The sequence below is a fragment of the Manacus candei genome, unplaced genomic scaffold (genome assembly GCF_025592945.1).
Source record: "Manacus candei isolate 608988 ecotype Guabito, Panama unplaced genomic scaffold, ASM2559294v1 h1tg000020l, whole genome shotgun sequence".
NCBI classification, from domain to species: domain Eukaryota; kingdom Metazoa; phylum Chordata; class Aves; order Passeriformes; family Pipridae; genus Manacus; species Manacus candei.
In genome coordinates, this window is record NW_026138068.1 from 2,308,161 (window position 1) to 2,333,421 (window position 25,261).

The 25,261-nt window shown below is 53.6% G+C and overlaps 1 protein-coding gene across 1 annotated transcript in view; it reads right to left on the minus strand.

Annotated features, from left to right (window-relative positions):
• Positions 1-17,125, minus strand: part of RPH3A (rabphilin 3A) — a 31,594-nt gene extending 14,469 nt beyond the window's left edge. The window contains exons 1-4 of the mRNA XM_051785529.1: positions 17,038-17,125; positions 8,350-8,572; positions 7,882-7,896; positions 6,990-7,124 (exon numbers count right to left, since the gene is read on the minus strand). Of these exons, the coding sequence (XP_051641489.1) occupies positions 6,990-7,124; positions 7,882-7,896; positions 8,350-8,426 (227 nt within the window). The 5' untranslated portion in view covers positions 8,427-8,572; positions 17,038-17,125. The remainder of the gene's footprint in view (positions 1-6,989; positions 7,125-7,881; positions 7,897-8,349; positions 8,573-17,037) is intronic.
• Between the last annotated feature and the right edge of the window lie 8,136 nt (positions 17,126-25,261).

Below are 25,261 nucleotides of genomic sequence, written 5' to 3' on the forward strand. Positions count from 1 at the left end.
CATGTCTGATGACACCTTTGGATTTATGGTGACTTGGCTGCCAACACCTTTGAAAGGCTCATAAAGCTTCTGTCCACACAGGGTGCCTCTGGTTTGGTGTCCAGCCACTTGCTGGTATTCCATGGGCTCCATGGGGAAAAGCCTAATGAAGGAACAGCAGCAAGAGGGGGAAAATCATGCAATCATAGAATGGGTTGGGTTGGAAGGGACCTTAAAGATTATTTAGTCCACCCCCTGCCATGGGCAGGGACACCTTCCACTAGCCCAGGTTGCTCCAAGCCCTGTCCAACCCGGCCTTGGACACTTGCAGGGATGAGGCAGCCACAGCTTCTCTGGGCAACCTGTGCCAGGGCCTCACCACCCTCACAGGGGAGGATTTCTTCCTAAAATAAAGCACTGTGGGACGTGCAGCCTAGCACAGCTCAGAAATTCCTCACTGCAGTCAACAGGAGCATCTCAAAGCACTTCACCAGCCACCACATCAAGTCCAATGTGGGGATGCAGCTCCGTGACTCCGCAGACATTATCCAACCAAAGCCACGTTATCACATCATCTTAGTTAGGTGGGAGACAACAGCTCTGCTAAAACCCACCAGGGAATCTCCCACTCCTCCCCATGGGCTCCAGGCTGCCAGTGTGGAGGTGCCTCCTGACAGTTCTTAATGAACCTGCACAGCCCGTTCCCAGCAGGGAGATGGGATTGCTGGGCTGGGTGGGCAGCAGCAGAGCCAGACGGAGCCAGCAGTGGGGAGAAATCACTGTTTTCACAGTTGCAGTGTCACCAGACAGCAGATGGAGGAGTTCACAAGTTCCTTCAGTCTCCATCGCCCCGCAGCTCTGGCAGCGACAGGACCACGGGGGCTCTAAAAACAGCAATTCTGGTTTGCAGCCTTTCGTTAAAAAATAACATCCTTGGACCATGGTGAGGGGATTTTGTGCTTTTCCACTTCATGGAGAAGGTGCTCCAGTGCTGGATGGAGCTTGCAGCAACCTGGTCTAGCAGAAGGTGCCCCTGCCCTTGGCAGGGGGTGGAATGAGATGAGTTTTAAGGTCCCTTCTAGCCCAAACCATTCTGGGACTTACTCAAGAGATGTGACTGTCCATCCCTACCCATCAGCACCCACCCTTGGTGCCTTTCCCAAGCTCCATGGCCAGCATATTTTGCTGCAAACACAGAGCTCCCAGCGACTTCAGCAGAGCTGCCTCATCCCATAACCCCCAGCCAGCAGTATTCCAACAAAACCCTGGAAACTGGCTGTTCCCCAAACGTTTCTTATTTAAATGAAATGAATCCCTGCCCATGCAGTGCAGGGTCCCCACCAAGAGCCCCCAACAGCAACCAACCAACAACCTCCAGCTTTTGTGGCAGCACATCATTCCCACCTCACCAGGGGGAATATTCTGGAGGAGAAAACCCTTTCTTATCCAAGCAGCAAAGCACAAGCACCTCCTGCAATCCCCCCCCCAGGCTGTGCTGCAAGAGCTCCAAGTAAAGCAGCTTCCCGTTGGAAATCTGCAAGCCCAAACAAACTTATTATAGAAACTAGAACAAATGGCACAATCAAAGGGATAAAAAAAAAAAAAAAAAAAAAGGAAAAAGCCTTTGCATTTCAAGAGATTCATTATTTAGCTGCAAAATCTCTCCCAGTCTCTCATTTAGCACAAGCGGCTCCTTAAGTGGTTTTTTAACCAGTGGAAGAGCTCAGCAGCCAGAACACACACCTGTGGCACCCGTTGCAAGCCAAGCACATTTCCTTAATTAAAACATCCCTTCAAGAAGGAAAAATTGGGCTTTTTTTTTTTTTTCCATGATTCAAACGCTGCTGGGAGAGAAGTGGATAAAAAGTTAAAGTCCTGGGGTGAGCTTGGCAGAAAGAGCCCTGGGAAAGGGGGTGTTGTGTTGGGACCCCTGGGCTGGGAAGCTCCTGATTAAGTAATAACTGGGAGCAAATAGCCCAGGTTTCTTTCCAGCTCCATCCAGCACCTCCAGAGCCCCATTTCCACACAGTCTCCCACCAAAAACCAAGGGAAGCCCTGCTCTTGCCAAGCTTTTTGCCTTTCCCAAAGCTTTTCTCTCCCCTAGATATGATTTCTTTATCATTTTTATTGCCCTCCAGTTCATCCCTCTCCCTCACACATCTCCAGGGCTACACACCTTCCTTGCCATTGTCTGCCCTTCCAAGTGCCCATCCCTCTGGCCTCTGTAGGACTGCCCTTAAAGAGCAGGAAATATCCTTCAAATTGTTAAAACAGGGGGGAAAAAAGCCAAGAGAGGAGTAATTGAAGCTGGTAGCAGGGAGCTGGCTCAGCCCAGCACCCGGAGCCAGCCCTGTGGAGCGGGAGAACATCCGTCACCTGCCAAAGAAATACGGATTAGTCACTGATGGGAGGGAGATAGGAGCAGCTGCATCTGAAATGCTCCACGTGCACCTGAGATAACAGCAATAAAACATATTAATGATAACATATTAACGACCCAGCCCCATAAATATGGTTTGGAAGAGGAAGGTGAGCAGCCCCAAGGCAGTGAGCTAGCCCTCCCCAGGCATTCCTGCCCACACTCCAGAGCCCTGGAGTGGGCAGGGAAGGGCTCACGGTCACAGGAGACCTGCAAACATCTCCCATGGTCTGTGGCATCCCCACAGGGATGAGGGACCACCTTAGGCTGGGCTCAATCCTAGACAGGATGGAACTGGTGATGGGTTTGGCAGTGCTGGGTTAATGCTTGGAAAAGACCTCCAAGATCATCACATCCAACCTAAATGATCTGATGGAACTCTCAGTGCTGCAGCATCAGCGTTTTCTCTTGCACCAGGACCAGAGGGATGCAGAGAAGGACAGAGAGACACTGGAATTAAGTGCTGATGATCCTGGAAAACAAGACTTAACAGCAGGGCAGGCACACAAGAGTTTGTTGTGTTTAAATATTCATTGCCACTCAGAAGTTAATGGTAAAGATGTGCTTAATGGGTTTTGTGCCAGGGAGGACATTTAATGCTGTAAAGGGGGTAGAAGAAGGACCTGATCCATGTGGAACGACCTGATCCAGGGCATGATGAGCCAGGTGCTCCCCAGCACCACGTGGGAACCAGCAGGGACAGACTCAGCCACCAAAAAACCACAACCATGGCCAAAAGAAACTCCAGTAGAACACAAAGGAGGTCACAAAGTGCCTCCAGAATTAAGCACTGCTTTGCCTCCATGGGGAAATCATGTGCCTTAAAGGGCTGAATATTAAATTAAGGCTAATTTTAATGGCATAAAAGAGACAAGAAAAGCAGCCAAGCTACAGATTAAAGAAAACATAATTAAAATTGGGATGGGAAATGAGAAGCAATTTTCCTCCCCTACAAGTTTTCAGGTGACTAAAGGTAAAGCACCATTTGGGCTTTTCCAGGCTGAGCCCTCACCATGGAGAGGAGATACCCACAGAGGCCACAGGGACCTGTGTTTTTCCAGATATCCCATTCCATGCTCATGTGCTTGCTGCCTCCCAGGATGTGTTACAGGAGGGTTGTTACTTTACAGGGTCATCCCAGCCTTGGAAATAAGAGAGGAGGATTTTTTTTAGGGAAAAAACCCAACCAAAATCCCACAAAAACTCAAGCAGCATGAGTTGTCTCCCAGCCATGAATCAACCTCATCTCCTTTAGAAGCTGGCATCTCGGGAGACATTCCTGCCTATCTCCAGCAACCTCCCTGCCCTTCCTTGACCCCTAATTTTATTTTTATGTTGTCTGCACACAAGGAAGAAGAGCTGAGGCTGTGGTCCCCAGTGAGCCTCCCTGCTACTGGTCACCAAGGTTAATGACTTAATCCCCTGTGATTTCAGCCATCTGCTCCAGCATTATCTATGTGTCATCCCAGCAATAAGCAGCCAAATTAAAATGCAATCCTGCTCTAGAGCTGGTCCTCTCAGAGGAAAGGTGAGAGGCTGTGACCCATGGGGAGACAGTTAAGCCACAGCACTTTTGGAGGGGATCCAGGAGCCATATGTCACGTCACCCCTGGGAGAACCAGCTCCATGCAAGGCACCCTCCAGAAATATCAATTTCTGACTTTGGGTGGTTTGAGATCTTTCCTTCAATGCTAAGAACAGGCTGGAACTCATTAGGCAGCAGAGCAGACTCGGTGTGTTATTGATGGCACCCAATTATAGATGCATAATGGAGTCAATTAGTGCCTGCAGGTGCTCCTGTGCCAGCTGGGAAGAACAGGCTCCTCCTGGAGTGCAGCTGGAGCATCACCATCACTGGAGTATCACCAGAGCCGGCACAGGGACCCCCTGAGCATGAGCCAGGCCAAGCAGGGAGTGAGACGGGACAGCAGCAGATTCATCCCTGCCAACGTGGACCTCTGATCCCTCTGCCCAACAGCTTTCAGCCCCTGTGTCCCTCAACCAGCCCAAGGGATTATCCTCCTCACCCAGCAGTTGTCAAGTCCTTCATCAACTCCAGCCGGACATGCTCTTGCTGTGTCATGTTTAAGATGATTTCAGCTCCTATTTATCCTTCTCTATGCCATGAGACAAGGATCCAGCCAAAAAAAGCCCCACACAAAGTGTCCCTGTCCTACAATCCTCATCAGCATCCAGCTCATGCATCCCACGGGCTCCATCCACCCTTGCGGCTAAAAATACTCCTTCACTGGATTAATTTGAGCTGGGTTTGACACAAAGTCCAATTCCACAAACAAGATCTCAACAAGCAGCATCGATTTGTTCCCAACCCAGCCGAGGTAAGGGGCTGGTGGGACAGAGGATAAAGGAGAGGGAGGGAACTAAACTGGGAGAGACATCAGGCACAAGGAGGTTCATCTGCAGCCAGCACCAGCTGTGGGATTCATGATTGCTCAAGTATCAGATGTAAAGCTCAAATGAACCCCTCAAAAACATCCACTTAACTCCAAATATTTACCACATATTCCCTCTTTGGAAGGCACGCTCACTCCACATGAGCTCTTCCTTATATTAACCAAAAACAAAATTTTCATGGAATGACAGAATGGTTGGGTTGGAAGGGACCTTAAAGCCCATCCAGTTCCACCCCCTGCCATGGGCAGGGACACCTTCCACTAGACCAGGTTGCTCCAACCTGGCCTTGAACACTTCCAGGGATGGAGCAGCCACAGCTTCTCCGGACAAGTTTTAATGGATCTTTTTTTTTCCTTCTCCCTTACAGAGAGAGAAAATCCCAGCAAATCCCAGAAACTCAGGCTTTCCAGGAGCAGCATCCCAGAGCAGCCTGTCGGGCCAAGGTACATCCATATCCCCTGCCTCCCTGCCAGAGGCCAGCCTGGCAAACCCGGATTATTTTGTAATATAAGGAGCTCTCCTGGATAAGGTCCGAGCAGCTCCTGAACGGATGATTCCGTACGAGACTGATCCAGGCGCTGTCCCATATTTCTGGAGCTGAACATCCCACAGCTCTTGTTGTGCAAGCCAACAAACACAAAGGGGCTGGCACGGCTCCCGCTGCGCCTCCACGCAGGGGGGGAATCAGCTGCGGCAGCACATCCGCCAGCATTCCCGGCTCCCAGTCCTCCGCCCGGCTTTTCATGAATGAGAATGAGCAAACCTCCTCCTCCTCCTCCTCGGCTCACGAAGGCGAAAGGGAGGCTTTCTGCAGGCTGGCAAACAGCTGCACGATGCAAAATAAATCTCTCCCCCCTCTCTGCTGAAGATGATTTATGCCTGATCCAAAGAGCATCACGTTTGAGAGTAGTTCTTACAGGGCTGCAAATGGGCAAAGCCAGGGAAACGCTGCTTGTAAGCACTTTTTGGGAATGAATCACCACCATTCACAGCTACTTTCACCTGGTTTCTGCCAAAAAGCCGGGAGAGGAAAGCGCTACCTGTTGTAAAGTGAGGTGATGCCAAGCTGGGGAGGCATCTTGAGCCTGGGGGAGCAGCACATCCAAGGGGCATATGCCAAGCCCTGGCAGTGAGAACAACCTCTGTCAAGGCAAAACCTGTCCAGGCTGTTCACAGACCACTCCTAACAAAGGATTTCTGCAAGTGAGTAAATAAATCCACCAGTTCGGAGGCCACAGGGTGCAGCCAGAGCTCACCACGGTTGTACCACAAACACTCAATTTAAGTGTTATTAAGGGACAGCAAAGCTTCCACAAGCTACAAGATGGGCTTTGGCATTCCTAGAGCAGTGGAGAGCACAATTCCTGCCTGGGCCTGAGTATGTTCCCTCCAAGGGAAAAAAAAAAGCCAGATGCTTAAGCTCAGCAAGAAGAAACTGTTCCTCTGTAAGGAAAACAGGTGTGATGCCTGACAAATGGGATTATGGAGATCCCACTGGAAAACCAGCCCCAGCAGAGCAAGTTGATACCTCATTACCATTATTTCACCTGATACCTTTGCCCAGGAAGAGCAGAGGGGCAGGAAAGGAAACACAGGCTCTTCTCACCCTCTGAATGGGTGCCAGGGATGCCCCCAGTACCCTTCAGTGGTCATGGGTACCCTAGAATCCCCAGGAGCTGGTCCCAGCACGTACCAGCCCTGAGCATCACTCAGACCTACTGAGCCTCAGAGACAGCTCATTTCAGGGTGGCAGGAGAGATTAACCACCGGGATGGATCCATCACCACTCCAGCCCCATGTCTGTTTTCCCAAAACAAGACAAAGCCCCTCTCAGTGAGCCATGACTTTGCCCACACTCACGGGGGCTCAGGCTCCTGGACAAGCAGCTTCACGAAATGACATGTTATTAATGACCCCTTTTAGACTGAAAAAACCGGCTGACACCATAAATCCTTGGCCCAAACTCCGTGGCACACAGAGCAGGAGCAGCACACAGAGCAGATCCCTCCCCTGCGCGCAGGTTCCTCCTGGCTGAGAACCAAAGATCCCCCGCAGGCTCCTTTCAGGAGAAACACTGCAGTGCAGTAGCTGCTTCCCAGGAAAGCAGCCAAGCAGGAGCTTCCTCCCATGTCCCTCTGGACCTCCAATGCCACCAGTGCCACCAGCACTGCCTTACCCGATGCGCTCCTGCTCCATCTCCTCCATCTTCTCGGCGCGGGCGATGACCCTGTTGATGATCTCCTTCTCCTCATCCGTCAGCTCCTCGCCCTTGCGCTGCCGGTCGGCTTGGCCGCCCCAGCCGGAGGGGAGCCTGTGGGAACAGGGATTCATCCATGGATCACACGTGTGATTCATACCACGGATGCGTGCGGGAACAGCCAGGCACCAATCCCCAAACCCAAAAGCAGGGCTATGATATCACCCTACCCCTCAAATCCCTTCTAGCTGCAAATGGCCCCCCACCCCGGCTGGAAGCTCTTATCTCCATTTTTTGAGGGTTTCACATGGAAACACTTGTTTTATATGGAGAAAAAATTCCTTTATAAAAATATTCTCATTATTTCCACGTTTCAGCCAACACAGTTCACTTTGCAGCCTCCTCTCCACTGTGGAACACCAGGTTTACCAGTGAGCCACGGTACCGGGGTGATGGAGCAGGAGTGGGTGGGGCTTTTTTGGGAACATTTCAGCAAACATGGGAGTGTTTCCTCCTCTAACATCATTTCCAAGGATCCTTTTGCCCAGCCTGGGTGTCAGGCAGTGATAACCTGGTGACAGGGTAATGTCTGCCACTCAGACTGGAACAACAAAGGATGCAAAAGGCAAATGTCCCTCATACCTTCCATCTTTCTGCTCATCTAAAGACCTTTCCTGTGTATTTTTCTTCCTGGACTGAATGCAACTGCATGGTCTTGAACCTTAAATGCATCAGAACCGCGTGCAACACTTCCCAAACTCATTTTTTTTTTTTTTTGGCATCTAAAACCAGGCTTTTCGTATTTTCTCAAAGCCATCAGAGGAATAAGTTAAAAACAAACAAACAAAAAAAAAGCAAGGGAGATACTTACTGCTCCTTCTCGCTGCTGGGAGGCACAAGAAAGAGAGGGAATAAGGATTAGGTGAGAGCAGGGACAAGGGCAGCTCAGCCTGGCACAGCCGGTGCTCTCCCCAAAGCAGCCCCAAACACGAGCTTTGCCCAGCCCCTGCATCCTCCAGGCTCCCAAAACCTGTACCCAACCATGGGTGCTGCCACCACCCACCCAGCCAGGACAGAGATGGATGGAGCACCTCCCTGCATGGTGACCACACTGGAGAACATCAGGACAGACAGATGGGGCTCCTCATCAGCACCAGGTTCACGCCCACCCACGGGTCTGTCCCCATCACCCGCTCAGGGGGTTTAGGGGGTAACACCACAAAACATCCTCGTCCAACTGGCACAAACCCAGTTCCTGATGTTCCCAGAGGAAGACCCTGTGTCACCTCCCACCCTGGGGACTCCCCTCCTTCCCGCAGCCCCAGTCCCCTCCTCTCACCTGGCTCGGACAGACATGGTCCTGTCGCTGGGGCACATCCACCGGTCGGAGCTGCCGCCCACCACGGTGTCGGTCATCGCCCGCTCCCGGGGCACTCGGGGACTGACTTCAGGGACACCAGTGCCCTGATGAAAAGCACCAACGTGGCACACTGGGCAAGTCAATCACCTCACTTGCAGACAGCAGCGATGCCAATGACGGTAACCCAGAGCTTTCAGCCAGGCTGGAGGGAAAAAAAAAAAAACAACAAGAAAAATCCCAAAAATCATACCTGGAAAGGCTTTACATTTGGCATTAAGAGGAATTGGAGCAGGAACGTTACTTTGGCGACTGTCTTGATACTGTGCATGAGACACAGGATCCTACCACCACCCCCCTCCCAGGAGGCAGCGCAGCCACGCTCGGCACAGTTGTAATTAATGAGATACCCAACCTCACATTAATTATGAGGCTTCAGAGCTGGGAGGGAAGAGAGTATTCCATTTCAGAGAAACATCTACAAACCACGGAACTTTCTCCCCAAAACCCAGCACGTCTTGCTGTCCTTCCCCAAACCACCTTCCCTCTTGAACAAAACTCCTCCTTTTTTATTTTCGTTTACTAAAGGTTTTGCTAAATGGATCCATGTGAGGCACTGAGGGAGGACATGGGAACAGGACCCAAACACGATGGTCTGTCCACTCATCTCCAAGAGGTTCATCGAGAAAGGGTTCTTCAAACCCTCCTCCTTTCAGCAAAACTGATACTATTATTAAAATACAAATCGATGTCAAATCCACAGCCTGTTTTATATTCCCATATTTTGGAGGTGTTTTACCCCTCCACCCACCCCCCTAATCCCTGCATGAGGATGACAAAGTCCAAACTGATAGTGACCAGCATCACCCACAGAGCAGGGATGGATCCATCCATCCTATCATCTCTTCTGAGTGAAAACCAGTGATTTTATGGAAGGCAATCACCTTGGGCAGAGCAGCATCCCCCAAACCCAGCCCAGGGCAGGATCCATCCCCCTGCACAGCCCCTCACCCCTGCACGGTGCCAGGGATGATAACACTGCCAGTCACTGTCCCACCTGGACCACTCCCAGGATGGTCCCCAAGGGCAGCTGGTGTGTCCAGGGGTGGCATCACCCACAAGACACCACTTGCAAAGGGAGAAGCTCAGGCTGAGCCTCCCTTTACAGCTCTTAAGGTGGGAATAAAAGCAAAGACAATCCCTCCAGGAAGGGCTTTGCTGCAGCACTGACCGGAGCACAAGGCTCTGGATATAAGCCCCCCTTCCTTAGGGCTTCCTGCTGATGGAGGCAATATTTTTAGCTCAGCTGCTTCCCACCCCCAGGTTTCCCCCCACCCATCTCCTCCATGGATGGGGGACCTGCAGAGACACCCCAGCAACAGCCTCCCACCTGCACCACTCACAGCACCTGCATTTGAATTGCTTCCTCTGCCTGCAGAAGAACTAAAAATACACAAAAAAAACACCCCGAAAGCCCTCTGCAGAGCCTGGTTGTGGATGATGAACGGCCCAGAGGCTGGTAGAACCTCATCTCCCCACCCTGCTGCCCTGGGATGATGTTGCTGTGGATTCCTCCCTGCCTGGGAGGGACCCCCAGCACCAACTCCAGCATCCCAGAGGTGCCAGTGCACCCCAGCAGCACCAGAATTCAGCCCAAAGGGGTAAATGCACCTTTTCAGGGCATGAAGCAACTCCAGAAAAACTCCAACAGAGGCACTGGGGAGGTTTTCCCAAGGAGAAGAGGGAAAACAGGAGGTTGTAAACTTGCCCCACTGAAATCACAAACTCCAAGCCAAGAAAACCATAAAACTTTCCCAAAAATGAGGAAAAAACATAATTCCCATCATCCTCTTCCTGCTCTGCAGTTATCTCTGAGGAGTCAGAGATTTGAGGCTCACCTTGGCTTCACTGAAAACTTACATATACATGAAAATATTTTTGGAAAAAAAGGAGAAGTGAAGCACGTGGGTAATTAGTGCTCTGCTGGTTTCACACAGTGCCTATTCCTGTGCCAAACCAGAAGGCTCTGATTAACAAGGTCAGTTAAATAAGCAAATTGTTCATTTAAGTCCCCACCGCCACCTCCACAATCCGCAGTGCAGCAGCAAATTCCCGCTGGGAACGAAGGGTTCCAGCACAGCCTGGGGGTCTTGTGGGGTGGGCACACATTTAATAGGGTGTTCTGGGAGGAAGGGCAGCACTGTGATGCCACCATCCATTTTTGTGGAGATGTGGGTGGATAAGGGACCTGCCTAAGGTCACATGGAGCAGGAGTGCCCAGCCCAGCCCTGCAACAGGGGAAAAAGTGACCACCAGCACTCAGCACTGGAGAGGAAACTTCTTCCCCCAACTAGAACTTTCTGCTAATAATAGAGAGGCCACGAGTGTTTCGCTTTGTTGTGGATGGAGTGGAGCCCAGGGACAGTTCCTGAAGGAATTCACAATCCGTTCCTTCGCCTATAAATAATAGATTTGGAAGATCTACTTTGCATTACTTCCAGCAACTACCCTCACTTGCCCTAATGCTTGGTTCTGCATTTTTAGCACGTAGTAGAGAACAAAATAACAGCTTACAGTGGCTTTTTCCCCCCACCAAATCCTTGCTTCCAAGCCAAAGGATGTGGCCCATCCAAGTGGTGATCGATGGGATGCAGCAGCATTTAGTTAATGAAATAGAAACATCCCAACCTAAGAGGTTGCCAAGACCTTCCAGGGTTTGGCTGACCCCAGAGGGTCCCAGGTTTGCTCCCCCTGGTCTGAGATGAGCAGGGATGTGAGCAGGTCTCCAGCTGCTCAAGGTTCTCCAGTGGATGCTGGAAGGAGGCGGCAGCTCCCGCCAGCGCCAACGTGTCCAGGGCAGAGCCAGGAATAGCAGTGAGGTCTTAATTTCTGGCCTTAAGGAAGGGCCACATGACTCCAATCACGCCGCTCCATTACTTCTGTGTGACGGAGCCCATGAATGTGATCGTGCCCTGATAAAATGGGATTGAACACCTTCCGCGGATCCCTCGGCCTCTCCCGTCATCGCCGCTCGCTCCGAGCCAGGAGGTGCCAACTCGTGGGCGCTTCTCCAGCACCCAAAACCTGGCAGACGCAGCATCAGTGACCAGCATTCCTGGGCAGGCAGGGAAAGGCAGCAGGAGCCCCATGGCATGAGCCCATCCCACCCCACGGCACCAGGAAGGACACGGAGCTGCTGCTTCCCTGGGCAGGACCCAAAGCCACCCACAAACTGGGCACCTGAAAAGAGAGACCTTCCCACAGCTGCCCAAACTCACCCCTTCAGCCACCTGGAAATAACAGCCCAGGGTAGAAAACAGACAATTCAGTATTTTACAGGCTCCCAGTGCAACCATCAGGTTTTTACGGTGAGCTCAACAGTCCACACTCGATGCCTGCAGAGATTGTCTCCACCAGCAAAGACACTGACACAGGCAACCTATTTCTCCAGCCTTCTCAGCTCTGCAATGCAGCTTTCTTAAATATTGAATAAGTCTGCTGCTCTCCACCACCTGCCAGTGCCAATGATGAGGTAATTTTTGCATTGACAAAGCCTAATGTGATTAATCTGGTCTGAAAGGAGCAGGTTTTAGGGCTCGTCCATTCACTCGGAACACACTCGCAGACGGAGCGTCGGCAGCAGCCAGACCCCAACCAACCAACCAACCCAAACTGCTGCTCCGCTGCCAAGTGGGAGATTATTCCTGTGTGTCATCACCAAACAGGAGGCTTTGAACTTGAATGGATCCCAACACGATCCTCTGGCGGGCTGGTGGGGTTTGCACACTGGCATGGGAGTGGATTTACACTCCGCAGATGGGGACGGAAAAATAGGATATGAGGATGGGTTTGCCTGATGGGGCTCCCCAGTCTCTTTCCCAGGGAGAAGAGGAACTATTTTGGGGTGACAAGCACCCACTGGGACCCCCCAACCGAGCAGGGAGAGGAGCAAATGCAGGAGCCGGGAGGCACCAGGATGGAACTGTCTCCTCATCACTCAGTGTCCCCACACACCGTGTTTGGCAGGAAATCTCTCCCAGCTCACGAGGACGTTCACTGCCATCTCACAACTCCATCAGGGCCAGATCCTGCCTTGTCCAGCTCCAGGGCCCACACCTGGCACTCAAGAAGGTCTGCAAACCACAGGGGACCCCTAAGTCCTCACCAGACACCAGGCACAGACGCTGCACCCCATGTCCAGCTCTGCCCTGAGCATCTCTCAACATCCAGGCTTTTCCTTTCCCAGGAAAAGGGGGTTGCCCAGTGCAGGTGCCACGCACACCCCACACCATTCTCTACAGCACAGAGGACCCATGGCTTGGCATTCCCATGGCCATAGGGGCCACAGAGCTGCCCAAACAGGCAGCAGGTGCTCACTGTCCTCCGGTGTCAGGTGGGATTTGGTACTGCTGGATTTACCTGCAGAAGGGCAAGAAAAAAGGTGGAAATAGCCTCAAAATATCTGCTGGAACTGCTGTGTAACACTGCAAGAGAACCAGCAGATCACATGGGGGGCCAGGAGGGCAGCCCAGCCCCATAGGGTTCCACACACCAGAACTCCCTCAAATCCTGACATTCCATCATTTGGCTCATCTCACATGCAAATTGGTTTAGGAAGTTCAGGCAAAATTGGGCATTTGCACTATGGAACAGCCCACTTTGGAGGCTTTTCTTTCATAACAGAATGGAGGGAGGCAGAGCTCAGCGGCACAAAAGCTGCTTGGCCTGGAGCTCCCCTGGACATCTGGACCAGTATTGGGGCATGGGACAGCAGGACAGTCCCAGATGAAGCATCAGGTGACACACTGGAATGGCAGCACACACTGCATCCTCCAACAGCCTAGTAATGCCACGAGGTGGGATCAGACCCTGGACACTCAACCCCCTCAACCACCCCATGGCAAAGTGAGGGTGCAGAGTCTTGGGAATCCAGCTTTGGGAATGACCCAGAACCAGCAGGTTGTAGACCTGGGGTCATCACACCAAACCCTTGCAGGGAACAGCAGCCCTGCAATTCCTGAGCCAGCTTTAACTGAATAATTAAAGCTAAATGTGATGGCCACATTCCCAGGCGACAGTGACCCACAGACAGGAAACACCAAGCAATGGAAATCCCGGCCATTCCACAGTGCCCCAATACCACAACCACTCCTGCAAGTCCATCCAGCAGCACCCACCCAGCCCTGTGGCACGCCAGGATGGCACCACCACAACCTGGCACACTCCATTGCCCCGTGGAACACACAGGAGCCCCCAGGGCTGGTCCTGCCTCCCCTGCCCTCCAGCTAAATCCACACCACGACACCTGGGAGCCCTCCTTAAGGCGATGTCTGTGCTGCCTTTAAATTCCCACAATGTGCTGAGAAATGCCTTCTTTCCCCTCCCCCTTAATTCCCAGCTCCTCGTCATCCTCCAGACAAAGCTCCATCCCAAGGCAGCCGAGCAGCATCGCACAGTCAATTTTATTTAAGCAGCACGTTGACATTTCCTCCAGCAGCTCCTTCACAAACCAAACACTGTTATGATGCTGTCACAGGGATTTACTCCTCTTGATTAATTATAGGAAAGACAATAGTAAAAAAATATACATAATTCCTGGGTTTATCTGACTTTCCTGCGGCTGTCCGAGCTGGGGGTCCCAGCAATGCCTGAGCACAGCCTGAGCTCACCTGGTGCTGCCATCACTCCTTGTGCCACACAGAGCTGCTCCAAAGCTGCTTAGCAACAGATAAATCCCTGCATGGCTCCAGCACATGGATCCCACCCTCGATGCCTGGGACAGGGAGCATGGCCAGAGCCACCAGGGTGGACCAGCCTCACCAGGGATGTTGGTGCAGGGACCCCCCATGCACCGAGAGCAGCTGGAAGAAGTTTAACAATGGGGAGAAGGCTGGGAAGCACCAACCAGGTGTGCTTGGAGATAGCAGGTCCTGTTCACTGCCAGGGAAGGTTTCCCAAAGGTGGTGACAGTCCCCACGAGATGCCCTAGGGGTGCGTGAGGGCCACAGTGTCACACCACAGGACAGCAGTAGTGGTGGCACCCCCAGAGCATGACCCTGGCTGGAGGATGCTCAGGGGTGCAGCCCCACCCTCCTCATGGGATGCCAGGTTGGGGCAGAGGAGCCACCCAGAGCCAGGCCTCCCACACCAGACCTGTGTAGAGGGGTCCCAGTGGTGTGGAGGGGATCCCCCCGGCACCACAGCCCCTCCCCAAGGGCCATGGGCAGCCCAGCCACCAGCAGAGAGGACCACGGGGCCACCCAGCTCAACATCTGCACCACCCTGGGCTCCCAGTTTGCCCGGTCACCAAGCACAGCTCCTCTCCCTCCCTACACACCCTCAATATCTGTTTTCATGCAGCCAGACCCGCTCCCCATCGCCAGCACACCAGGTCCAAAGCAGAGAGTCCGTCCTCACCTCCCGGGGCCGGAGAAGCAAATGCTGCTTCCAACACGTGAACCTTATAAACCATCCCATCCTCACCCCCGGCCACTCCCCAGCTTAACGAGGACGTGGGAATTAATCAGCCCGGCCTTGGGGAACAGAGCCCTCCCCCCTTCCCAGACCTCGAGTGCTCTGCTGGGACCACCTGGAGCGATTCATTACCGTTATCACTAATTGGCAGTGACTGCAGTGACATCGTCACCGGGCTGTGGGCAGGAGGAGGGCACTGAGCCAGGGCCACCAGCGAGCTGGCAGAGGGTCACCGCTGCCAGCACAACCCCCGGGACCTGCGCGGCACACGGAGGGGCGTCTCGTTTTCATCTCCCAGAGAAAGCCCCTCAAAACTTAAGCACAAAAAGGGGCTCGGAAGCTGTGAGCCCCCTCACCCTCCCTCAGCAGCTTTCCTCCCCTCGCCCTTCCCCAGCCAGGGAATGTTTAACACCAGCACACACGTACCACGCGGCCACGGAGGCGCAGCAGAGTCCTGCAATGGGCTCCTGGGTTTCACCCTCGCCGCAAAGGGTGCTCCGCACGACAAACGGGCTTTTCCCCCATTCGGCACGTTTTTTGGCTCTCCTGGGGAGCCAGGGCAGCGCCAAGGCAAGTCTGCGAAGGAGGAGGAAGCAGAGGGGTGGGCTGGAGGCAGCGGCGAGCTGGGCACGGGTTTTGCACCCAGGTGGGGTGCTCTGAGCAGGGTTGGTGGGCGTGGGGTGTCCCGGGAAGCCCACCCTGCAGGTGGCGAACGGCTCCCACCGCATCGCCTGGCGATGGCTCAGCGCCGCCGGAGCCTGCGGGGCTGCTGCGGGCGAGCAGCGCCCACCCAGCGCTGCCCTCCCGGGGGATCCCAGCAAAGTGCCCACGGGAGGCTACAGCAATTCCCAGCCCCAAGGCTCTACATCCTCTGCCCACGGAACCCCTGAAGCAGATCTCCTGAGTCAGCCCTCCAGCAGCAGCGAGCAGCTCGTTCAGTCCCTGCCGGATGAATGATGCATCATCAAATAAAGCCCAGTGTCACAACATTAACAATATTTATTTTCAGGCTAAGCTGCAGCCTGGGCTTTTGATACCAGTAATTAAAGCAAATGGTTCATCTGTTATCAGCTCTGCATCCCTGGAGCCAACTGTCCATGTTTTGAAGCCCTGTGTTATCTTTTTTTCTTGCAGCCTCATGGGAAGGGGGGGATCAGGCTGATCCACACACACTTCGAGGATCCCGGGAGGAGTGTGGCATGGCCCGAGCCCAAAGCAGAGCCATGGCCGGGGCAGCCACCTTGCTCAAAGCTTTTTTAGTAGTGAAATGAAGGAGTGTTAATCGCACAAAGACAAATTGCTGCTCTAGCTTATACCTGAAACCAGAATTATTAGAAGGACAGCAGCAGGAGAAATAATCAGGTCCCTTTCCTGAAGGAGCCTGTCCCTGGGAGCTTCACCACCCAGCAGCGTCAGACTAATTTCCGAGGTGGCTGGTTTTGCCTCCCGGAGGTTCCAGGCTACTCCAGAAAGGTTTTTAATGCCTTTTGCACCACTTTTGTCCATCGTGGGAAAGGAGCGGTGAAGGCACCTGCCAAAGCCCTTGGACCAGCCCTGAGCTGGGCAGTGATGCTCTTTCAGAGCCTCAGCAGGGAGCAGAGGACCCCAAGTGCCCCCACAGCAGGGACAGGTCGTTCTCTGCATCCCGCAGCTCTCAGGTGCCTCGGAAGGGGCTCAGCCCCTGGTGCCACGGCAGCTCCTACTGGGCACACTCCGGGGACAGAGACGAGAGCAAATTTTGAGGGCTTGAACCCCCCCAAATGCTCAACACACTTCAAAGTTGTCCACACACCGGGAAGACCAGCAGCAGCACCCAGAGCCCCCCTGCACCCGCACCCACGGGCAATGCCACCCCTCACACCCCCAGGGAGCCCCCACCCGCACTCACGGGCGATGCAGCCCCACGCACACCCAGGGACCTGCTCCAGCCTCTGCCACCGGCCACCCACGGGGTGGGGGGTGTCACCCACAGCCCGCACCGCTCCGAGATGCTGCAACTTTCCCCGGGCCGGGAGCGGGGCTGGGGGGAACGAGCATCCCTGGATCCGCATCCCGATCCCTGTCCCTGCGGAGCCTTGGGGCACCCCCGGCACCTCCTGTCCGCCCCGGGGGAGATGCGGTGAGACCCCCCCCCCGCTGCCGCTCTCCCGCTCCCACGCTTGGCTGCAGCGCGGGGGACCCCCGAGCCCCCCTTACCTGGGCCAGGGTCCCGGGGTGCCGGGGCCGCTCCCCGCGCACGGCCGGGCTGGCGCTGCGCGGCACCGGCGGCAGCACTGCGGAGCAGCGCGGGGCGGTGCGAGGAGGGGACACGGGAGGGGACACGGCCGGGGCCGCCCCGCTCCGTGCCCGCCCCGGGGAGCCGCCCCCGCCCTCCCCCAGCCCCCTCTGATACCCCCTCCGGTACCCCCTCCCGCAGCCGGCTGGAGAGGGGGGCGGCAATGGGACCCCTCTGCTCATCCTCTCCCACATCCCGCTCTCGTTCTTCCTCCTGCTCCTCAACTCTTTCTCACCCTTTTCTTCCATACCCTCTCAAATCCCATCCCATCCCATCCTTCCCCAGCCTTGACCACTGCAGGGTGAGGGAGGGGATTCTCCCTCTCTTCTCTGCTCTGGTGAGATCCCAACCTGCAGTGCTGCATCCAGCTCTGGAAACCTCAGCACAAGAAGGACATGGAGCTCCTGGAGTAAGTCCAGAGAGACACAAGGGTGCTCCAAGGGCTGGATCCCCTCTGCTTTGGGGCCAGGCTGGGAGAGCTAGGGATGTTCATCTGGAGAAGAGAAGGCTCCAGGGAGACCTGAGAGCCCCTTCCAGTGCTTAAAGAGGCTCCAAGGGAGCTGGAGAGGGACTTTGGACAAGGGATGGAGTGATAGGACAAGGGGGAATGGCTTCCCACTGCCAGGGGCGAGATTAGATGGGATATTGGGAAGAAATTCTCCCCTGTGAGGGTGGTGAGGCCCTGGCACAGATTGCCCAGAGCACCTGTGGCTGTCCTATCCCTGGAAGTGTCCAAGGCCAGGTTGGATGGGGCTTGGAGCAACCTGGGATAGTGGAAGGTATCCCTGCGTATGGCAGGGGGTGGAACAGGATGAACTTTAAGATCCCACACCTGCAGCATTCCCCAAAAGCTCTGGGAGCTTCCTGTTGCTCCCGGTTCCCAGTTACTGGGGATCCCACAATCCTGGCAGCCCTAAAGATCATCCTAAAGATCGCTCTGAGCCGCAGGCACAAGAGGGGCCCACACTATCTCCAGTCCAGACTTCGGAGGAAGGAAAATTCCTCATTCCTCCAGCTGGATTTCCCCACTTTTATATAAATGATTTTTACCCAGCTGCACGTAAGCCTCTCATGAAAACCCTACTTTTTTGGGATTTAAAAAGAAATCCCTAAAGAGACAGAAATCCTTGAAGGATGGAGCATGTTCTTGCCTTCAGCAAGGAAAGTATTCCACCACTCAAGGCTGAGTGTTGATTGGCATCATGTAAATGCTTGATGGACACCTCCTTCCCTTCCAGGCCCAACTCTGTGTTTTTATTTAGCAAAAGAATTCCTCGCTTATGCAAAATAGTTGGAGAGAGAAGCACAGGACTTTCAAGCTGATCTGTCTTGACACCTTCCTCAGAGATTCATAAAAAGCAGCAGAAATTTGAAAATCAGATCTAAAACTGGCTTTCCAGAAAGGAAAAAAGCAACACCTGCCGTTCTCTGTTCTGAATACCTGGCACTTCCACACTCCTTTTTTTAGCCCATCTTCTAAAATAAAAGAGCCAGTTTGATTTTTTTGTGGAATTAGAAATCCATTTTGGCAGTCTGGCAGATCCTGCAGCAGATCAAAGCAGGAGGGGTTATTTATTTATTTCCTCCCTGGTTTATTTTTATGCTCACCAACCCTCTGGTTCTCCAGGAATTGCTGTGTTTCCCTTGGGATCTGACTGAGCATGGGGTTACCCTCTCTGTTTGACCCCAGAGCCATCCTGACTGGACTTGGATGGAGCACATGGACCAGCAGATCCTGCCTGCATGCTCAAGTTCAAGTGCAGAGGCAAAAATCCTGGAAGTTATCTGGGCAGTGCAGCATTTCCCTGTCCAGGTTGGAGCTCAGGCTGGATGCAGCTCCATCCCATGATACCAACAATCTTGGGTTTATCCCCATTTGCAGCTGATTTCAGTGGGAATAGCTGAGGAATAAAACCAAGTTCATGGCTACAGACAGCCCTGGGGGTCAAATCAGCACCCACTGCAGACCTGGAGGCTCTGCCTCACCTCCAGCTGACTCCTGTGCTTGGATGCAGCCAGTGCTGGGGATGGAGGAGACGATGGAGCTGGGGAGGGAGCCAAGGGTTGAGCCAAGGATGGAGCCAAGGGTTGAGCCAAGGATGGAGCCAGGGATGGAGACATGGATGAGGCTGGGGATGGAGCCAAGGATGGATCTGGGGGCAGAGATGTGGATGAGGCTGGGAATGAATTCAGGGATGGAGCCAAGGAGTGAGCCAAGGATGGAGCTGGGGATGGCATCACAGATGAGGCGGGGGATGGAGCTGAGATGGAGCCAAGGATGGAGCCAGGGACAAGGCTGGGAATGGAGCAATCCCCCCAGGGCAGCACCAGCAATGAAACACAAGTCCTGCTAACTCAGCATTGCCAACCCTGCACCTCTGATCAGATGCTCTGGGAGGAAACCTCTCCCCTCATTTACAGCACAATTAGTCACATCTAATTGGAGCACAGGACAGGGGACAAGGAGCAATGAGCCAGCGCCAGGCCCGGATTATCCCTCTGGTACCTGCAGAGTCGGGCAGTCCAATGGAAAAAGGAATATGAGCTTTATAAAACAATTCTTCCTCTACGCTTTTAATTAAGATTAAAAGTGGTCCAGTGGAAATCTATAAACTCTCAGAGCTCAAGCACACAAAAACTCTGAATAACAGCTGACTCTGATACAGGGGAAAATAAATCAGGAGCACGTCAGGCCCTCCCCACACAGCTCCAAGTACGGGTGCATGGAGTTAAATTAAAAGGATTTATGGCAGCTTGAACGCCCAGGGGAGCATTTTTCCACTCCTGTAAATCACTTAAAGCTGAGCTGCTCCACCCTAAGCTGGCCTGGCCACAGATCCCAACGGATGCCCCCAGGAGCATCCTGGGATGAGACAGCAGGAATCGTGTGTGGCTGCACCGTAACTCAGCACGTGCGGCCCATCACACCCCACCCAAGGGATTTAGGGTGACTTAGTTATTTGACATGTGAAAGAGATGACTCAGCACCCACCACCCAAAATCCATAAACATGTGAAAGAGATGACTCAGCACCCACCACCCAAAATCCATAAACCGCTGCCCGGAGCAGCTCCTCGCTGGGGATTATGCTTTGGAAAAGAGGTGGAGGAGAAAAGAAGGAGAGGAGGATGGAGAAGGGATGATGGGCACCAGCCTGAGCTTTCTGAGCAGCAGGACAGAGCCTGGCAGCTGAATCCAGGGAGGTTGGGGACCTACTTTTTCAAGGAGAGAAAACCCCAAGCCAATATTTTGGCTGGAGCAGCAGAAAACCATCCCTCAGACTCTCCCTCAGCACCTGCCGGGATGCAGCCGGATCCACATTGTTTCATTAACACCTTGAGCCCCTCCAGCTCACCCTCCTGCCAGCTCTGAAAATAACAAACAAGGCACAAACCAGAGGAGACAACCTTGATTAATCCCCCCGTTGAAGTGCTGGGTTTAAAAAAAGACATGGAAGAGGAAAGGAAAGGAAATTTTCCCCCTTGTCACTTGATTCAGGTGCTGGGATGTCACAGGGAAAACAGCTGCTCCAAGGGCTGGTGAAGGGATGGAGGAGGAACAGCACCTTGTGAGGATGCCAGGACATTTTTGACCACCCACAGTGTGTCAGCCCTCTGGTCCCATCCCTGCCAGAGATACCAAAAAGCGTCCGCAGCAAGGGGGCTTCAGCATCCCAACCCACTCTCACCCATCCCAGGTGAAAACCCCCCTCCTCAGCCCACTTCCCTCCTCACCCCAGAGACAGAAAATTCCACAGGGATCCCAAATCCCTCGGGAGATCCCCCATGTCCCATTCCTGTGGTGGCACAGGCAGGATCTGGCCCGGCAGGGTCCCAGCAGTGCCGCAGAGCCCCGAGCTCAGCAGGCCCAGCTCGCTCATGTCAGCAGCTCATTACACTCTTTTAATAAGATATGTGCTAGTTTTACATTCATTTCTCATTCCTGATAACGTTCTGTCCTATATAACTGCACTATTATCCTTGGTGAGGTGAGGGGAAGAATATATTTCCTAAAAGACTGCCTGCATTAATTTTGCAGTAAGTGCCATAAAAGATTTAATCTGCAGCTCCTCTTTTGTTAATGGGATTAGTATAACTTATTTACTGATTTAATTAATTGGCATGCCTTCCACTCAGCTGAACACGGCGTTTCACAAACTTACTGGTTCCAGCTGAGGAGAACTGGGTGTCGTTTCATTTTGGAGGCTGCAGAGAGCACGTACCTGTGAGCCTTAAATAATTGAAATGATTTCCGACAGCACATTAAAAAGAGGAGAGGAAGGAGCTTTATCTTCTCTCCTACCCGTGAATGTGGAGAATCATCTGTGCTACACCATTGCTGATATATATTCAATACCAGTTTTCACTGGTGACACCCTCCAGCACCGCGAGGGACCCGCAGAGATGGTTGGAGGGACCTCCTTCATCCCACCCGCTGCCTCCTCACAGACACAGGGATTTATTCATTTATCCATCTCTCATCCCTCTAAAGCCCAGGGTGATGGCACTGGGGTGCACATGGGAGGGTCCTGAGCTGTCACCCCAGGACTGGGGGAGCAGCACCCCCCGACACCTCTTGCATGGCTTTATTTAGGTCACCCTGTGCTCGGCAGCCCCGCTCGCAGTGGGGGAGGTTGGACTTCACACTCTTGCTCTCGGAGCTGCTTTTCTAGGTCACCAACCCACAGCGGTGTATTAAAATAGAGCCTCTCCCCTCCCCATCCCCACGGCCGTAGGCTGCTGCGGTGCCCGGGCTGTGCCAGCCGCCAGCCGGAGGGGAAGGGGTGTGACAGGGCGGCTGCGATCCCTGCTCCTCCACGGGAACGCTGCGGGGGGGGCAACGCTGCGCCCCCAGAACAACCAGCTCCGAGGGCATTTGGGGTGGGCACGGCAAAATGACCCCACGCCTGGGGACATATGGATCCGGCAACCCACTCCCGGCTCCCTGTCCAGGCAAATCCCAGCCCGGACAAGGAGTCCTGGAGGGGGCAGAGGGTCCAGGCGCTGTGATTTGGGTCCCCAGCCCAGCACCGCTCGCATCCACGGGACACACTCAAAGCCACCAGCAACCGTCTCGTACAAAGGGCTGTTTTCCAGCTTATTGTCCTGCAAGTCCTGCAGGATATCGATACCTGGAGGTGCTGCTGACCCCAAACTCGGCACCCCATGTCACTGGGTGTCACCTCCGAGCTCCAGCCGGTGACCAGGGACAACCACCCCGTGCCAGACTTTATATAAAGAAATCCCAGCTCCCAGCCCCCAGCTCAGCCCAGGAGGTGCCGCCTCCAGCAGCGGTTTTTGGTCGATCTGCAGTAATTAACTCCCAGCCAACGGCGATGTCCAGGCAGGCGGCCGCATTCCCAGCCGGCACAGAACCCTGGAAGCATTTCTCCCGTGGAGAGGTGGGCGGCTCCACTCTGAAGCAGGGAAGCATCATCCCGCTCTTATCTCACTCCCCGGCAGCTTCCAAATGGAAATTTTACACTGGGAAAGAAAAGCCCAGCCCGACAGGTGTCTGCTGGCTCCCCAGCCTGACTCCAAGAATATCTCCCTGTTCTGCCAACACACGGAGGCAGATTTCAGCTGGCGGCTCCCCCGTCCCTCCCCAGCCGGAGCATCGCACACGGATCCACAGGGAGGAGGCAGAAAGGCTGCTTGGGTGGGGACAGGAGCACCAGCTCACCGTGACACTGCTCACCGGGGATGCCAGGGCTGGCCTGGAGCTGGGTTAATAAAATTAATAACCTCCTGGTCTTTCCAAGTAGTGGTGATCAGCCACAGATCATTACCCCACCCAGGGACTCCCTGGCAGCACACGGTGGGTCTTTGGGGTCCATTTGTTATAATTTCTCTTCTCTCTGGTTTTTAGAGTGCTCCTTTCCCACGCCCTGGGAACGATGCTCTGCCCCTGCTTTGCCTGGAAAAGCTGTGGCTGCCCCATCCCTGCAAGTGTCCAAGGCCAGGTAGGATGGGGCTTGGAGCAACCTGGGCTAGTGGAAGGTGTCCCTGCCCAAGGAGGTGGAACTGGATGAGCTTTAAGGTCCCCTCCAACCCAAACCATTCTGGGAGTCTGTTATTCTTTCCAGATGTCACCCCAGGCCAAAGGTTCCTCTCACAAGAAAGGAAATCAATAATATTGATCATCCTCTGCCCCACCAGACCTGCCGTGATCAGGGCCTGAGGTCCCTTCCCAGTGCTGGCACCAGGGACAGGACTGTGCAGGTTCATGGGGACCTGTCTCCCTGCTGTACGTGCTCCCTTTTCCATATGAATCCACAGCAAAAGCCTTGGCAAGTCTGAACTCCCCAAAATCTCTGTTGGGATCAGGATGTTCGAGCAGCACATGTTGTACTCACATGGGAGGGAGCAGAGGCACCTTTTCCAGCCACGGTGCTTGTTTAACAAGCTCAGGGATCAATACTGTCATCAAGTCCTGTCCAAGTGACAGCACGAGCTGCAAAGGGATTTGGCTGCAAAGGGATTTGGCTGCCAAGTCTTCCCAGCATGGAGAGATTTGCTGGATGTTGATCCCAGGGGCAAAGCCCAGCCTGGACAGGGAGCCCTGGAGGAGGCAGAGGGTCCAGGTGCTGTGATTTGGGTCCCCAGCTCAGCACTCCTCATACCCATGGGACACCCTCAGAGCCACCAGCAACCATCTCATACAAAGGGCTGTTTTCCACCTGGTTTTATTTCCCAGCCAATTCTGCAGGATATCTATTGATCTCTGCCCTGGCTGCTGCCTTGAGAGGAATGATTTTCTTGTGGAAATTAAAGCAGCAGCAGCTGAGTTTCTCACATGAGAGTGGAAAGGTTGCTGGGCTGGTAGCATAAGGCACAATTTGGGAGCTGGAAACTGTCTGGTTGGAGCTCCCAGGATCTGGGATAGTGTATTTCCAGCTGCCAGTGTGCCTTGTTTTGGGAAGAAACTCAGCAGATATCCCTCATCCTGGGCAGCACAATACTCCACTAGCCCAGGGAGGACAAGCAGCTCCTCAGAGCCAGCCCTGGAGCCTCTGCAATCCCTTGGGAAGGGTTAAACATGGAGTATCACAGCATGAATATTCTCTCCAACACCTGCATCTCCTCCGCAGGGGAGAGAGAGGAGAGGTTTTGAGATATGCCAGAACCGTTGCTTTGATCTTCAGTGGAGGCTTCTTGCTGCTGTTTAAAGGAAAAACAACCTCGGAGGGCTTTGATATTCCTGAATACACAAACACTGGGAGAAAATATTCCTTAATACACAAACAATGGTAGAAAACAGAAGTGCTCTGGAGTAGTTAATGTGTATTCACACTGGATTCTGTTAACCTGGATAAAGGTCTTAGTGAACAGCCTCCTGAGCATCCTCCCAGGAGGGTGTTTGTACAGATCACTCTTCCAGGAGAAATGTGCAGAAGGTCAGAGAAAGTCACTCAGATCAGCCCAATAAATACAGGTCACCCATCACTGGGCAGCTGCGGCCGCTTAGTGCAGATTTATGGCTCCAAGGGCTCCCACTGAAGATGAAGTGCTGTTCCTGGACCTGTGACCCAGGAAAGGGGCACAGCATGGAAACCACACACTGAAATGTATTGCTGGGCACTCACTGGATGGACAGATGGACACACTGGGCCGAGATCCCTTCTGGACACAACAGCCAGTGATTGATTTTTGTGTGGCTGCCCAGAAACCATCTCCCGCGGGGGGATTTCCAGGCTTTGTCCTGGCTCTGGGCAGAATCTCCTGCTGCAAATGCAGGTATTCCCAGCTCCCTGGAAGCAGGGAGGATTGTAGGGAGAGGGTTATGGCAGGATGGAGACAGTTCAGTGACAGACAGACAGTGATTGACAGACTCAATCGATCCCACTCCACAAAGGATGATCCAGTGTGATGACATTGGAGCTGGGCTGGTGCTGCAGGATCATGGGCAGCACCTTCCCACCCTGCACTCCAAGAAATGCATCTACAAACCCTGACCTGAATTTCCATGCAAAACCTGACCACAATTGGCAGTTCTTCCCCAGAGGATCAGATCTGGGGGGTTGGTGAATTCTGTCTTTGCTCCAGCAGGCACAGCCAAGACGCTGCACAGACGGATGCTCTGCTCCAGCTACTGCACTGGGATATTATAGGATATAATGGGCACGTTCTATTTGGACCTAGAGAT